General features: G+C 36.6%; 1 protein-coding gene across 3 annotated transcripts in view; it reads right to left on the bottom strand.

Annotated features, from left to right (window-relative positions):
• CHRM3 (cholinergic receptor muscarinic 3) overlaps window positions 1-13265 on the bottom strand; it is a 276313-nt gene that overhangs the window by 123022 nt on the left and 140026 nt on the right. For 2 of the 3 annotated variants that reach the window (XM_021392502.1, XM_021392501.1), the window contains one exon: window positions 6381-6483. In XM_021392502.1, the coding sequence (XP_021248177.1) occupies window positions 6381-6478 (98 nt within the window). In that variant the 5' untranslated portion in view covers window positions 6479-6483. Of the gene's footprint in view, window positions 1-6376; window positions 6484-13265 lie in introns of all 3 variants that reach the window. The other variant, XM_021392503.1, reaches the window with a different exon arrangement.

The raw sequence follows: 13265 nt of genomic DNA on the forward strand, positions 1-13265 counted from the left end.
TGTCAGTATTGTTTCTCTGTTAGCAACATAAAATAGCAATAACTGTAAGGGATGGAGTATCTTTCATAGACAAATGTACATGCACACTATTAATTTCTTCTTAACTCCTACAGTAAATTTTAAGAACTCCCCACCAAAGTCACTACAAGCTATAGTGAACGTGCCTCTAAATCTTCTCTCATACCAGGGTATCAGCATATTCTGTAAGGATAAACTAGGACCTACTTATGCTGTCCAGAAACGATGGAGCTTCCATCAAAGTCACTTACTCCAAATTCACTCAACATGGAGAGATTTTAAAATGCTTTGAATGAATGCTAAGGAACCCTTTTTTTTTTTTGCCACACACAAACTACTGCATTAAGTTATATTTAAATCAATACAGGGACTGACCTTGAGACTGTGGAGTTTGAAGAGTTGCTATATCTTAGGGTATTAGCCCTTGGCACCTTATTTGGTCAAATCAGCTCTGCAGTAACATCCCAACAAAATGCAAGCATTTTTCAGGAGAAATGTAGAGGCATGAAACCGTAACCTTAGTAATTCACCCAGCACTGAGCAAATCAGCAGTGACCATCCTGCTACAGCTGATAGTGAACCCTCCAGCTTTCATGCACAACTAATACACCATGCCCAAGAACTGAAGATAAAGCTGTGTTTTCTAATCGCTTGTTCATCTAATCTCTAAAATGGAAAAAGACAAAAGAAATACCAGGAAAAAAGTATAAATGAAGTTTCTATGTTTGGACCATTTCCTTTCCTCCTGCATTCTGTGCATCAAAATACACAATAATACTTAAATCTTATGATATTATCTGTAAAGTTAATGGCAAGGGATGGGAAACAAGAAAGGAAAAAATCCGATATAATCATGATATAATCTAGTTGCATAATAAAAACTACTTTTGCGTACATTTGGAGAAAGTTAGAAGTAATACAGAAAAAAAAAATGTTTGCAACAGTTTAGTAAATTCAGAACAGCGTTCCTTGCCTCTACAATCATGCGGTGGCTGCGTGATACTATGAACAAACGTTATTTTTAATATGCAGAAATATAACACTGAAAAAAAGAAAAGAAATTTACATAGTGGAAGGGAAATATAAATGATTTCTAAGTTTACAAAGCTGTAAACTTATTTAATCCTTAATGAAACTCTTAAAAAATATACTGAAGAAATAATTTCATTAGACCTTTGTGACTAATTCTTCTTACATTTCTCATAACAAGTTTAGGTTCTGAGTCAGTAGAAAACATGCCTAAGCTTTGATATTTTCAATTACCTCCCCTCCTGCAAGGTTTACTCAATCTAACATGAAACCTTCAGGTAAGAAAAGTTTTTATTCAATCCAGCATTAGCTTAATTAATATTGCCCTCTATATGTGCTCTGTAAAAAAATAAAATGTTTCATTAATTAGAGGAAAAATTGTGCATTTTTTAAAAAAAAATTCAATATTGTTAATATTTAGTTGAAAAGGTTTATTTTCCTATTTTAAAGAAATCACTTGAAATTAATTGATATGAAACACAGAGCTTGTTTTAAGCTTTAAATGGGAAATAATTTGAATTTAGCAGCTGGTTTAAAAATGACTCTAAAATGGGAATAAGAATGTATCCCTTATGGGACTGCCTTGCTTCTACTAATGAAGCTGTGTCAGCTTCTGTAAACTTATATGTGCTTAGATCATTTCTACAGATAACCATATTGAAAAGCTGTGAATATCAGAGGAGCCTGGCACTACAGATTTACTGTCTTGTCTTCCTTGCTGTTCCAAATGATAACCTGATCTAGTTCCATCTGGACATCTTGCCACAGGGTGAAAAAGGAATAGAGAATAAATCACTCTTAGAATTAAGTAGTTCTCTGAGGTATTCTAAAACATTCCTAGTACTGATCCTATCATCCTCTCCTGGAAGTCATACTATCTTCAAATGCTTTAAAGTGGACTACAATATTAAGATCCCTTATGAAACTGAACAGACATACATTTCTAGCAAGAAAAGAAAGGAAACTTTATGTATACCAGCAAATCATATTTCTACACACACACACACAAAATACACACATGTGCATATATATGGATGTACGTACAGAATCTCCTCTCTGTATCTGAATTACTTTTATAAAATAGGGAGACAAATGGACTCCCTCGTGTTACTGTCCTGTGTCAGAGTTACTTCTGTGAACAGCCTGGGAGAAGCAAGCTATGTGGTTTGGATGAGCAGACTAAAATATTCTAACAAAAGAAAGTCTAATGCTCTCCAGTTGTGATGCAGAACTTCAGTTAGTCAGGAGTCTGAGACTCAGTTTGAGTTTGCTTAAAGGCAGAAAATCTGCCAAACAGCGACAGTCCTCTTCTGTCATACGTGGATGCTCAGAGGGATGGTCAACAGAAATGAAGTAGTGAGAAATGATGGCTGGTAAGCAAATAAAGCTATTTCAATCAACTGAGCAGAAAGACTTGGAACACAGAATGGGAAAGAATGAGTTCTGTTATAAAGACAATACTTTTAATTATATATATACTGAATGAAAAATAAACTATTAGACAGATAGTAAAATACTTCCAATTAATGGAAGTAATGTAATGTTCAAACTTAAATCCCTTGAGGATTTTACTGTACTATTTTACTTAGCTTAATGTAATTTAAATTATAAACAGAATGGTTTTGTAAGCCCCTAGAGAAATGTATTTTATTTATAATGTATTTCCTTTGAAGTGGTTATGGAAATCATGCTCTTCCTGAATTCTGTATCTCACATACCACCTACAGCTGCAAACTAGTCAGCCCTTACGAGTTAGACATGACCAGTCTGGTGAAGTACGTGACTAGAAAACTCAAGATTTTTTGTTGTTGTTGTTATTGCCAGAGGAAATAAAAATGCGTAATTGTGAAAACAAACAGTCTCCCTCCAAAAAAAGATACTGAAAGATCTTCATTGCAAAAGCTGGGGTTTTTAGAGGGAATGGAATTCAGACATAACCACTCTGCTTGAGTTTTTAATGTATGTAATGAAATAACTGTTTACACTATATCCTAGATGGAATTATATCTGAAAGCAAATATATCTTGTACACTTAAATATCTAAATATTTCCATCATTCATTTGAGTAACAACTCTAATTCTAGTATAAAATATACACTTTCTCTCAGGATTCATATTACAAATGATCCATTTGTGTCACCTTTTTTTACTCCAAGGAATTCAACTATTCTATTTCAAAATAACTAAGCAAAAATGAAGGAATGAACTGAACACTGCTCTATGCTCTCCCCTCACCATCAAGAGCTATTGCTTAGACTCTGTTAAACAACTAGAGACAAAAAGGAATTTGTTTGTAGAAAATTAATTTCTGCCATTTATCATCTTTTAAAAATATAATAGCATTCAATGCCTCATGAATGACTCATTAACTCAACAGATGAGCTATAGATACACAATGGTTTAAACTGTGATGCTTCCCCTGAAATAATGTCAAGCCAAGTCACTTCAAGGATGGTTATTTAAACAGGAACTAAGCAAGTAAGCACTGAAAGATCTGGCTGATCATACAACTGCTTACAGCATGAACTCATGACAAAGTGTTTTCACAAATTACATACACTTTGAATTGGTTGGTTTTTTTTTTGTCAAACATTTTTTTCTTCTAACCTACTATCAATTTCTAAAACTAAGCAAATAAGTAAAAATACAAGTTTCATTAGATTTGGATTTAGAATTTGAATTAAGTTTCACAGCATAGGAACAAGTATTCCCATGGCATACGTCACAGAACAAACATTGGTGCTCTGAAGTTGAAACTACACATTCCCTTTAAGATAGCAGATTTTATTGATTTGATTGATTCAGTTTTAATTAGATATTTAGATGCACAGAAAATATTTTAGTCACATTTATTACTATACAGAACAAATATGAATGAATTTTAACAGTATTTTTAAAAATAATCAGCGTGTATATATTTCTGCACAGACTTTCTAAGTCCAGGCATTTCCTCTAGCTCTTCCTAGATCAGACATGATCTAGTTTAGACTTGAAAGTTACCCCAGTTGTCTTATAAGAGATTGTCTTTGAACTTTGCATTAGTGAGCCATTTTGTACCACAAACTTTGCAGACATCTATTCTTTGCTAAAAGCTCCTAAAGCACAAACATCACTTGTGTTAAATGACAAATGCATGTCACAGTGACCATTACCCTTCCATTCAAGGTAACAAGGTAAGCAAAACAATGCTGCTCCTCGCAACTAATATAATGCATTCTGATGAACTGACAAACTCTTTTTAACGCATTGCACAGTTGTGGGTGGTAAAGCACGATATTTGATTATCTTCTCACATATATCACCCCTTAAGAGGTAGCACAACGGCATAAACATAAAGCAATCCATTAGATATATTTGCATGAATGGTTTTGTTAAATAAGTATCAGGAAAAAAAAAGCTATGTTGACATAGACTGGATTGGTGCTTTAAGACTTTATTATATGTTCACTGTCATCTCACTGTCATATTACAGTCTAATCAACAAACATGCTAACAAGGGGAGAGATATGTGCACTGCAGCGACGTTTGTAGAAATGAATTATATGAATTGGACTATTTTCTTTTTTACTTTTCTTTTAGGCTATGACTAAATATAGTTAATTTCAATAATTTAGGAGTACTCTGAACTTCAGTATCAATTAAAACAATTCTTGTTGAATGGCAATTATACCTCTGAAACCTAGAGATAACATTCACCTCAAACTCAGTATCCCCTCCAGCATAATGAATGGGATTGCTTCCTGGCCCCTTAGCTATGAGCCGAGGAAGATTTAGGATACTCCCACCAAACAACATAGATTCCTTTTCCATTTAGAGTTAGCAACTCATTTACAAATATTGACAATTTCAATTTAAATACTTAAACAAAAAACGTATTTGTTTTCAGGATTTTATTCACAGAGACTGTCACCTGAAAAAAAAGAAGCTAAATGCCTTTACCATACCCAAAGTGTGTGAAAAAACATCTAACTGAAGCTGGAAAATGGCCAACACAACACAAAAGGCAAAAACAACTATAAGCAAGTATGGCTAACTGTGTAATGTTGCTCAAGATACTATGTACTAACTTCAGAACACAAAAGTAGGGGTTTACCTTGATTCAGGACGTACTTGAGCCACTTGCTGCTAGCATTGAAGCTATAAAGATTCAACTAGCATGCTATGTAAATGCTTGCCTGAAATGACTTGGTTAGAAGGTTTCTTTAGACAAGTAGACCTGAGTGACTGAAATCTCGACACACTCCAGAAACAATCACAATAAATTGTCAGTGCCACAGTTCCTCAAGTGAGTATATGAGAAGAGCAGTCTTCCATGTAAGGGGTGTGCCTACAAGTGTAAATACAGACCATCTAAATCACTGTTACATAATTATATTTATGTTTTATTTCTACAAAACTAGAAGTACAAAGCAGCGTGAAAGTTTTACAGAAACATAAGAAATGTGAAAAAACACCAAATACAACAGATATGAACGCTGCAGCCTGCCAGTTCACAGTTAATGTAAACAATTTTAAATACCACTGCAACTGAGTCACAAAACAGCGAAAGATACAATGAAGAAATCAGACAAGTGCTAATGAATGCTAGCAATTTATCTGGAATAATCTAGTTCTTTGCCTAAGTTAATTTTTACAGGGGAAATGACTTAGAGAACCTAAGCACAGGTAGCATACCAAAACTGGAAGAGAAAACACACTTTTCAGGAAATTACTCTTTATTACAGCAAGACTGAATTATGGGCTACATTTTTTGTTTTATCTGAAATCCATAGAATAATTGATGCTTTCTGCAGAAGCTCAAGATGAATAGCAGGAATCATCTGAAAGCATCTTTCTGCTACTTTACAAAACCATGATATTGTCCTATTCTTTTCAAAACCGGCCTAGAGATTGATTTCTGTAAACCTTTTCAGCCTAGTTCTTATTCTGATAGTTATGCAGCTCAAGGTTTGCCAATCGCTTGAGAATTTATTCAGTTTCTCTACTGGGTTTTGTGCCTATGTGAAAATTTGCACCACTACAGCTACTACTGAAGTCAGCTCAGGTACACCTACAGGAACGACAATCATCATGGTGTTCCTAGCATCGACAGCAACTTCCAGAACACGTGGCATCGAGACCAAACACTTATGATGGTCTACAGCTGCATGTCTGTTCATAATAAAACACATCACAAAGTTGGAAAGCCTTATTCAGTTGTTTTGTGGTCCATAAACTCCAGAAGAACCCGAGCTGGCAAAGTGAGCACTGTTATGAAAAAAAAATCAGCTGTTTCCCAATATGCTTAATACTTGGAAAGACATACTGTGGATATAAGTGTTTCTTTTACCTACATAGTCCAGGGAGGAACATCAAAGCGGCGAGTAGGATCAGGCACTGTGTAGTTCTGTGAACTCCTCTTTTGGAAACAAAACTGGTAGTGTGTCAGCATGTAGGCTGTGAACAAAACAGAAGAGAGAGGAGGAATTATTAGAATCGATTGCAAATGGACAGCAATGACACAAACATATAAGCTGAAAGTACTCATCTGGATCAACAGGAAACAAAAACCATTAATGTTTTCTGCAGCTGAATATTGTTTTCCTTTTTTTGTATGTATGCATTTTTAGAGACTTAGCTGAAAATAGTTAGACCAACTCAAGGATCCACATACTGCATAGATCTGGTAATAAAATTGTACTGACATACCTTTCAGTTACTCACAATGCTACACAAAGGGCTAGGTATAATCATAATGTTTTCAGATGATTTTTCAAACACAGTGACTACACTGGAGTGAGGAAAACCACTTGCCTAAGACAACACAAAAGATTCTGCATCTGAGTGAGGAAGGGAGCTTGGAAGATAGCACCTCCAGATGCACAGTGAGAGAGGCTGCCATGCCCACCTGTACCCCAGGGACAGCTCACTGTATGGCCAGAAATCAGAACTTGGCTCTCCTTTTCTTCCCCAAATCATGCTGTCTCTCAAACTAACCAGTTTAGAAAGCTGTTTGGAATACTATTTTTCACTAAAAGAATACAACAACAACAACAACAAGGAAAAATAAAACCGCTGTTGCACTCCAAATATTATATTTTCAGCTTAATTTAACATACTGCTGGTATCAAAAGTTGACAAAAAACATAGAGGAAGCAAAAAAACATGAGGGGTTTTCCAAAAGTAATGCCTCCAATTTTATTATGTTGGACCATGATGTCAGAGGTGGATCACTGCCACAGTCAGGCCAGAGAAGCAGACAGCCTTTCTCTTGTGCAACAAGAGAAAGTGACACCAGGCCCGGTACCATTTTGAAGACTATAGAGCACATTGCCAATCTTGCCTGGACTGTCCTACCACACCCACTGTATGGTGCAGATTTGGCACCTTCTGATCTCCACCTGTTCAGACTGATGAAAGATGGACTGCGTGGGCAACACTTTCCTAGCCACAATGCTGTCACAGCAGCAGTGAAACAGCTGGTCACCTCTGCTGGTATAGATTTTTTACAAGCGTGGCAGGTAGGCAGGTGACTATGTTGAAAAACAGTGTTTTGTCACTAAGAATTAGCTCTATAGACTGTGTTATTGTGCTTTTTGTATCTGTTGTAGTTTCCATGGAAATAAATCGGAGACATTACTTTCAGAGTGACCTATGTAACATAATTAAAATTTATACAACACATTTTCCTCCACAAAAAACGTAAACTCCTGAAGTGAAGGAAAAGGATTAGCCACTGACTACTGTGTTTCAATTAACTAGGTATAATTAATGCCAAGTGGGACCACGTGCTGTTATTATCCCATTTATTACATGCTATTGCAGCTGAAGGCTTCAAAACCCCTCTGAATAGCTTAAACACAGAAGAGTGATTCTGAATCTGATGTTCCACGTGATTGCTCAGTGTTTCAGCCTTACCAGCACACCAAGAGGTTTAATTCCCAGGTGTTACAAAACAAGGCAGCAGATCAGAAAGTGTGAATACTGGCTATACTGGATGTATAGTTTTTCAGTAAAAAACAACAGCAATTATAAGACCGAGATTATTAACAAACAAGGCTGAGATTACTTTGCAATTCATCTCCAGGACAGAAGAAAATAGGCATTTACTACCCGCACCCAATTTTTCTCACCAAAAGATGACTTTAACACTGCTCTGTATACCACTGATCAAGAAGGTCTCTCCCTCCTCATATGAAACACTCTCCCAGGGGATGTCTGTTCCCTCTGCAAAAACTGCACAGCCCAGCAATGTAATGTGTTAGGAGGGAAGTGAATCTGAACACACCCTTACACCATGTGGAAACAACAGACACTGTATTTGGAAAGGAAGTAGATCAGATGAAAGACAGCCCAGAAAGGAGGAACATACATTAACTGTCTCACAAATAGTGCCATTCAATTTTTAGAGGGAAGGAACCCAGATACATCAGTGTGGCAAACTCTTTTGTAGGAGCACACTTTGATGCCCTCTTTGCCGAGTTCAACATCTGGCTGACAGACACTAACTCCAGATACACCTCCTGAAGCAACTAGGTGTTTCTGTTCCAAGCTGCTACTTGTTTGTGTCATTACTCCCAGCGGAATAGGCAAAGGAACGGTAGCACAAGGAAACATGTCTGCACCTAAGGTCACCCAACAGAGAAAGCAAAGCACTCAGACAGAGGCATGGAGAAGCCAAGGAGTTCATGCTCATCAGTAACCACCTTCCACCTGGAAAGCGCTTTGACACTGCAAAGCTATGGATAAGCACCATGAGGGGTCTGGTAGGAGAGTTTGACATTTTAGCCTAGGAAATGTAACCCCACACCTTTAAAATACAAGTTCTGGTTTTGGTATCTCTCAGCTGAGGAATAACAGTTTCTGACAATTAAATACAGACTATTAATAAAGCTAAATTTCCTTCTTGTCAAGTTATTTTTAGTTATCAAAAACTCATTATTAAATTAGCTTTTGAAGTTATTCTCAGTAAAGAAATTTAATCCCAGAAACTTTCTGTCATTACTACCAGTATTCAGCTTTACTCCCCTAACCACACTGGTAGTGACTCAGCTTCAGAATTCTCTGCTCTAATTTATAACTACAATTCCTCAAAATACCTTGCACTGTTTGTAAACCCAGCAATGTAAGTAACAAACTCTATTCACTATGAAAACCAATCAAGAACAGTTGGCCATTCAGCTTGTGAAGACAATCAAAGTTCATTTGATGGAACCATATGAAAGCTGTATCTCCACACATCTGTTCATCTTGGTTCAAAATACCAGGATAAAATCAGGGAAGATGGGTAACCTATATTTTACGTCTCGGAAGCAGTGGCACTTCTTTTTTGAACCATTCTTCTATGCTGATATGATTCATTAGTCCTCTGCTGATCTTTCTGGAAGACTTGTCCAAAGAAAAGAAAAACAAAACCCTTGCACCTCACTCCACCAGCATGAATCCTGGACATACCAAAGCCAACAACAGCCACTCTGAATTCAGTGGTGATATCTGTGGTAGAAATTCAATTTAAGGGGGTGCTTCTAGGCATTGGCCCTTGATCTCTGCCACTAAACTGTGATACCAGCTCTTCAGTGTGGTTTGGGAGGCAGTACAGCTAAGAAACTTGAGTTAGGATGCATGCACAGAGGCAACTATGGAGAATAGGTGTCTGAGTTTTCTAGTATTACAAATACATTTGTGACTATGACAGCTTAAAAGATGCTTTTATCTGCCCAGGTGGGCTCTCTGTATTCCAGTTCCAGAACTGAAGATCACACTTTATGATTCCTTCCCTATATTCATGAGAAACACTATCTAAAACAAGAAGTGCACCTTGAAGGCCTTTTGCTTTTAATTCATTTTTGATAAAATCTCACTTGAGACAATTGCCAGAAAAACCTCTAAATAAGAGAACTACTTCTGTAGAAAGCAGAACTGTGGATACAGTAATATCTGTTATGTTTACTTGGTAAAATGAATTGACATATGCTGATTTTGCACTGTGAAATTGAATTTCTGTATTTATACAGAAGTGTGTCATAAAGTAGCTTTCTCACTGGCAGAAACAGATTTCACAGATTCATAAAACTTTGTACATAACAAGGTATGAATTTCACATGAGGTTATCAACAGATAAAGGAGATCTCCTGGGCACTTTATTTTTTTTTTTTAACTGAACTTTGGGCAATTTTGTTAAAAAAAATATACCTAAACAGATACAAGGCACTTCAGTAGTTTTATGGATATAATTCTGATGACTTTACAACACCAGAAAAAAAAAACATAATAAAATGTCTGCCCTGCAGCTTCTATTTTCAAAGGACTTTAAAGGCCAGAAAGTCCTTTGATTCTTGAGCTTCAGGTATAAAAAAGTCTGAAAGCTGGAAGAAGTATTTCTGCTGTGCACTTCTTCCACTGGATCTAATTAGATATATGCTAGAATCACTCTGGACAAGATTAAAGCTGGATGGTAAGAGACTGAAAGTGCAGTGTTTATAAACTTGAAAAAAACAGCTCTGTAATGACAGAGCTACAAATATGTTACACTTAGTTTAGGATAGAATTTCCTACTGGAAACTGTTTGTTGTTGTTTATTTATTTTCACGTTTTTAGACTTCCTTTTTTACCTTAAGGAAAATAATCTGATTACAAAAAGAGAATTTTCATGTACTGTCTTCATAATGAATAATGCTTCATAATGAATCATGCGCAAGCTGCCTATTGGACACTTATCTAGTACATGGCAGAAGTCTATAAGAATTTTTAAAACTTGAGGTACTGTGGAAATGTGCAGTCTTCTAGTTAGATAGCAAAATAATGACCACAATGCAGTACACACAGGTCGTGAATTCAAAAGAGTGTAAGGGAAAGTTATTAAGCTGCATTATATATATATTTGAAGATCAAAAGTGAAACAAAATTGTTTATATATTTTTGACAATGCAACAGAGAGAGACTGTCAGAAATTTAACTATTTCTTCCAAAAATTCTACTGATGATATCTTTGGCCTGAACTCACTGCTTGAATTCAGGAGATTAAACCTGTGAAACTGACTTTAAAAGATACACAGGATAAATTTTAATCTCACATTTGCTGTGGAAGCGACCTGTAAAATGATGTTTACTGCAGAGTAATGACTTCAGCATTTTATTGGCAAATTTGAGTGGCTATTTTGCAGATATTGTTAGATCTTGTCAGCCTAAACGTGCTCAACTTGGTTTACTTCACTTACAAAGCACCTAGTAAGTGCACTAGAGCGTTTGAAAATAATTAGTAGCACAAGCAGTTAGGAAAGAAGAGAACAGCAGGCAAAAATTACTACTTAGAAGAGTACTTCAGTTTAACTACTCTTTATTACTTATATTTTCCATGTATCTGATGTATAATCACAAAAGCTTTTTAAAAACGGAGAAGTATTTATAATCTCTTAGATTTTGGTTTCTTCAGGTGCTTACTGATGGCTGACCTCTACCACCTCTGCTTTTAAGAAAACAAGGATTGCTTTTTCTTTTAAAAGGTTTCTTAAATTTCATGTATAATTTTACACACACTATCAGATAATCATGGCTAAACAGACCAAACCAGGAAGCCTGCAATTTCACACAAAGTTACGAACATTAACAATTTAGGATGTGGTCTCCCTTACCTTTAGATACCTTTAGTTATAAGACTGTACAGTACCCTGAGGTGCAAAGATTCCGTGATGGTAATGCAGAAAGAGTTATCTCATCAAAAAGACCCTTCAACAGAGCCCTAGGATGAAGTAAGCTCTAGGAGTAGCTAATGTCCTCCATCTATTACACAGCACATCTAAGCCTGGTTTGATGAACCCCATTTTCACTGCTCACTTTTCATGATCATAAACTGTTACCCATAATGACTGTATTTACAGTTGTTACAAATGGTCCTTTCATTTACTGTTTAGTTCATAAGTATTCTGATCCATCCTGCCATTTTGAGTCAGCTTAGGCTCCTCTACATACATACCAACATTCACACAGATATATACATATGTATCCTTGTAAAAAACATATACCCTTTCTCATGGAAGACAGTCCTATCTGAAAAAGATGTCCTGGGTAAACACACTGCTCTGTTTCTTCCATATAGAGTTGCACTAGTAACAGCTATTCAAAAATTTTAAGATATTAATTACTCCCAAACGAATAGCCTTTTCTCTACCTATCACTGAAATTGAGATGTTTCCCTCACTTACACATTCAGCACCACTGATTAACCCAAGAAGAAGAAAAAAAGAAATTTTCATGCAACATTAAAAATGTCAATATTTGAGAAAACGTTTTGGTGTGACTTATGTACAGAAGTGTCTGATGTGTTGAATTTGAGAGCACAGGATAGTGTTGTTCTGAGATACTGAATGACCATGGGAGGCTGCTGAGTGCACTGTGGCTAATGCAGGTGGGATTCCCTGACAATGGAAGGTCAGTAAGCCTCTCACTGGAAAAGAGCTGCCTGCTCATCACCTGCCCAGGCAGGAAGTGGCCTGAAAGCTGCTCTTTTATACCTGTGCCTGCTTCACAATAAAGGGAAAGACTCTGTGATCACGAACTCCTTTCTAAACTACATTTTGTACAAAATGCGCACAAAATTATCCAACAATTGTCTCAGTGAAACTTCTGACAAGAAATTATGGGGTTAGTGAAAATGTTTATAAGTGCAGAAAAGAGATTAGCTGTTGGCAAGAAATGCAATCACCTCCCACACTTACCTATCAAAATTCACTCTTGTACATCAAAAGACAGTTAATAGCATGTATATGTAAACCTTAAATAATCTCCTAAATTAACCCAGACACTGTCTGCAAGGCAGCTTTTGTATTCAAACACACAATGAAAAATGTTGTGAAATATTAAATGTTCAACTCCTTCCACACTGAAGAACTACAGATGTAACAACAGCTGTAAATGCATCTGCTTGAATTTTATTCTCACTAAATCTATAGTGAGGGGCTGAAGAAATAAAAGCAGCTGATGTGTCTCAGATTAACCTCTGCACCTGCTGCAGAGCCTCTGTAAGGTGAGGCAGAGGCTGCCATGTGCGAGGCACAGCTGGCTCCAACAGCCTGGCCACGGCACAGGGCTAGGCCTGGCAGCCAGCGTGGTGATGCCTCTGAGGAAATGTAACTAAGAAAAGGCAAAAAAGTGCATGGCAGTCCTGTCCAGAGCAGGTGGACATTTCCTGAAGGAGCTGTATCCCATGGAGAGCCCACACTGAAGCAGGAAAGTACTGCAAG

This window comes from Numida meleagris, chromosome 3 (assembly GCF_002078875.1).
Source record: "Numida meleagris isolate 19003 breed g44 Domestic line chromosome 3, NumMel1.0, whole genome shotgun sequence".
NCBI lineage: Eukaryota > Metazoa > Chordata > Aves > Galliformes > Numididae > Numida > Numida meleagris.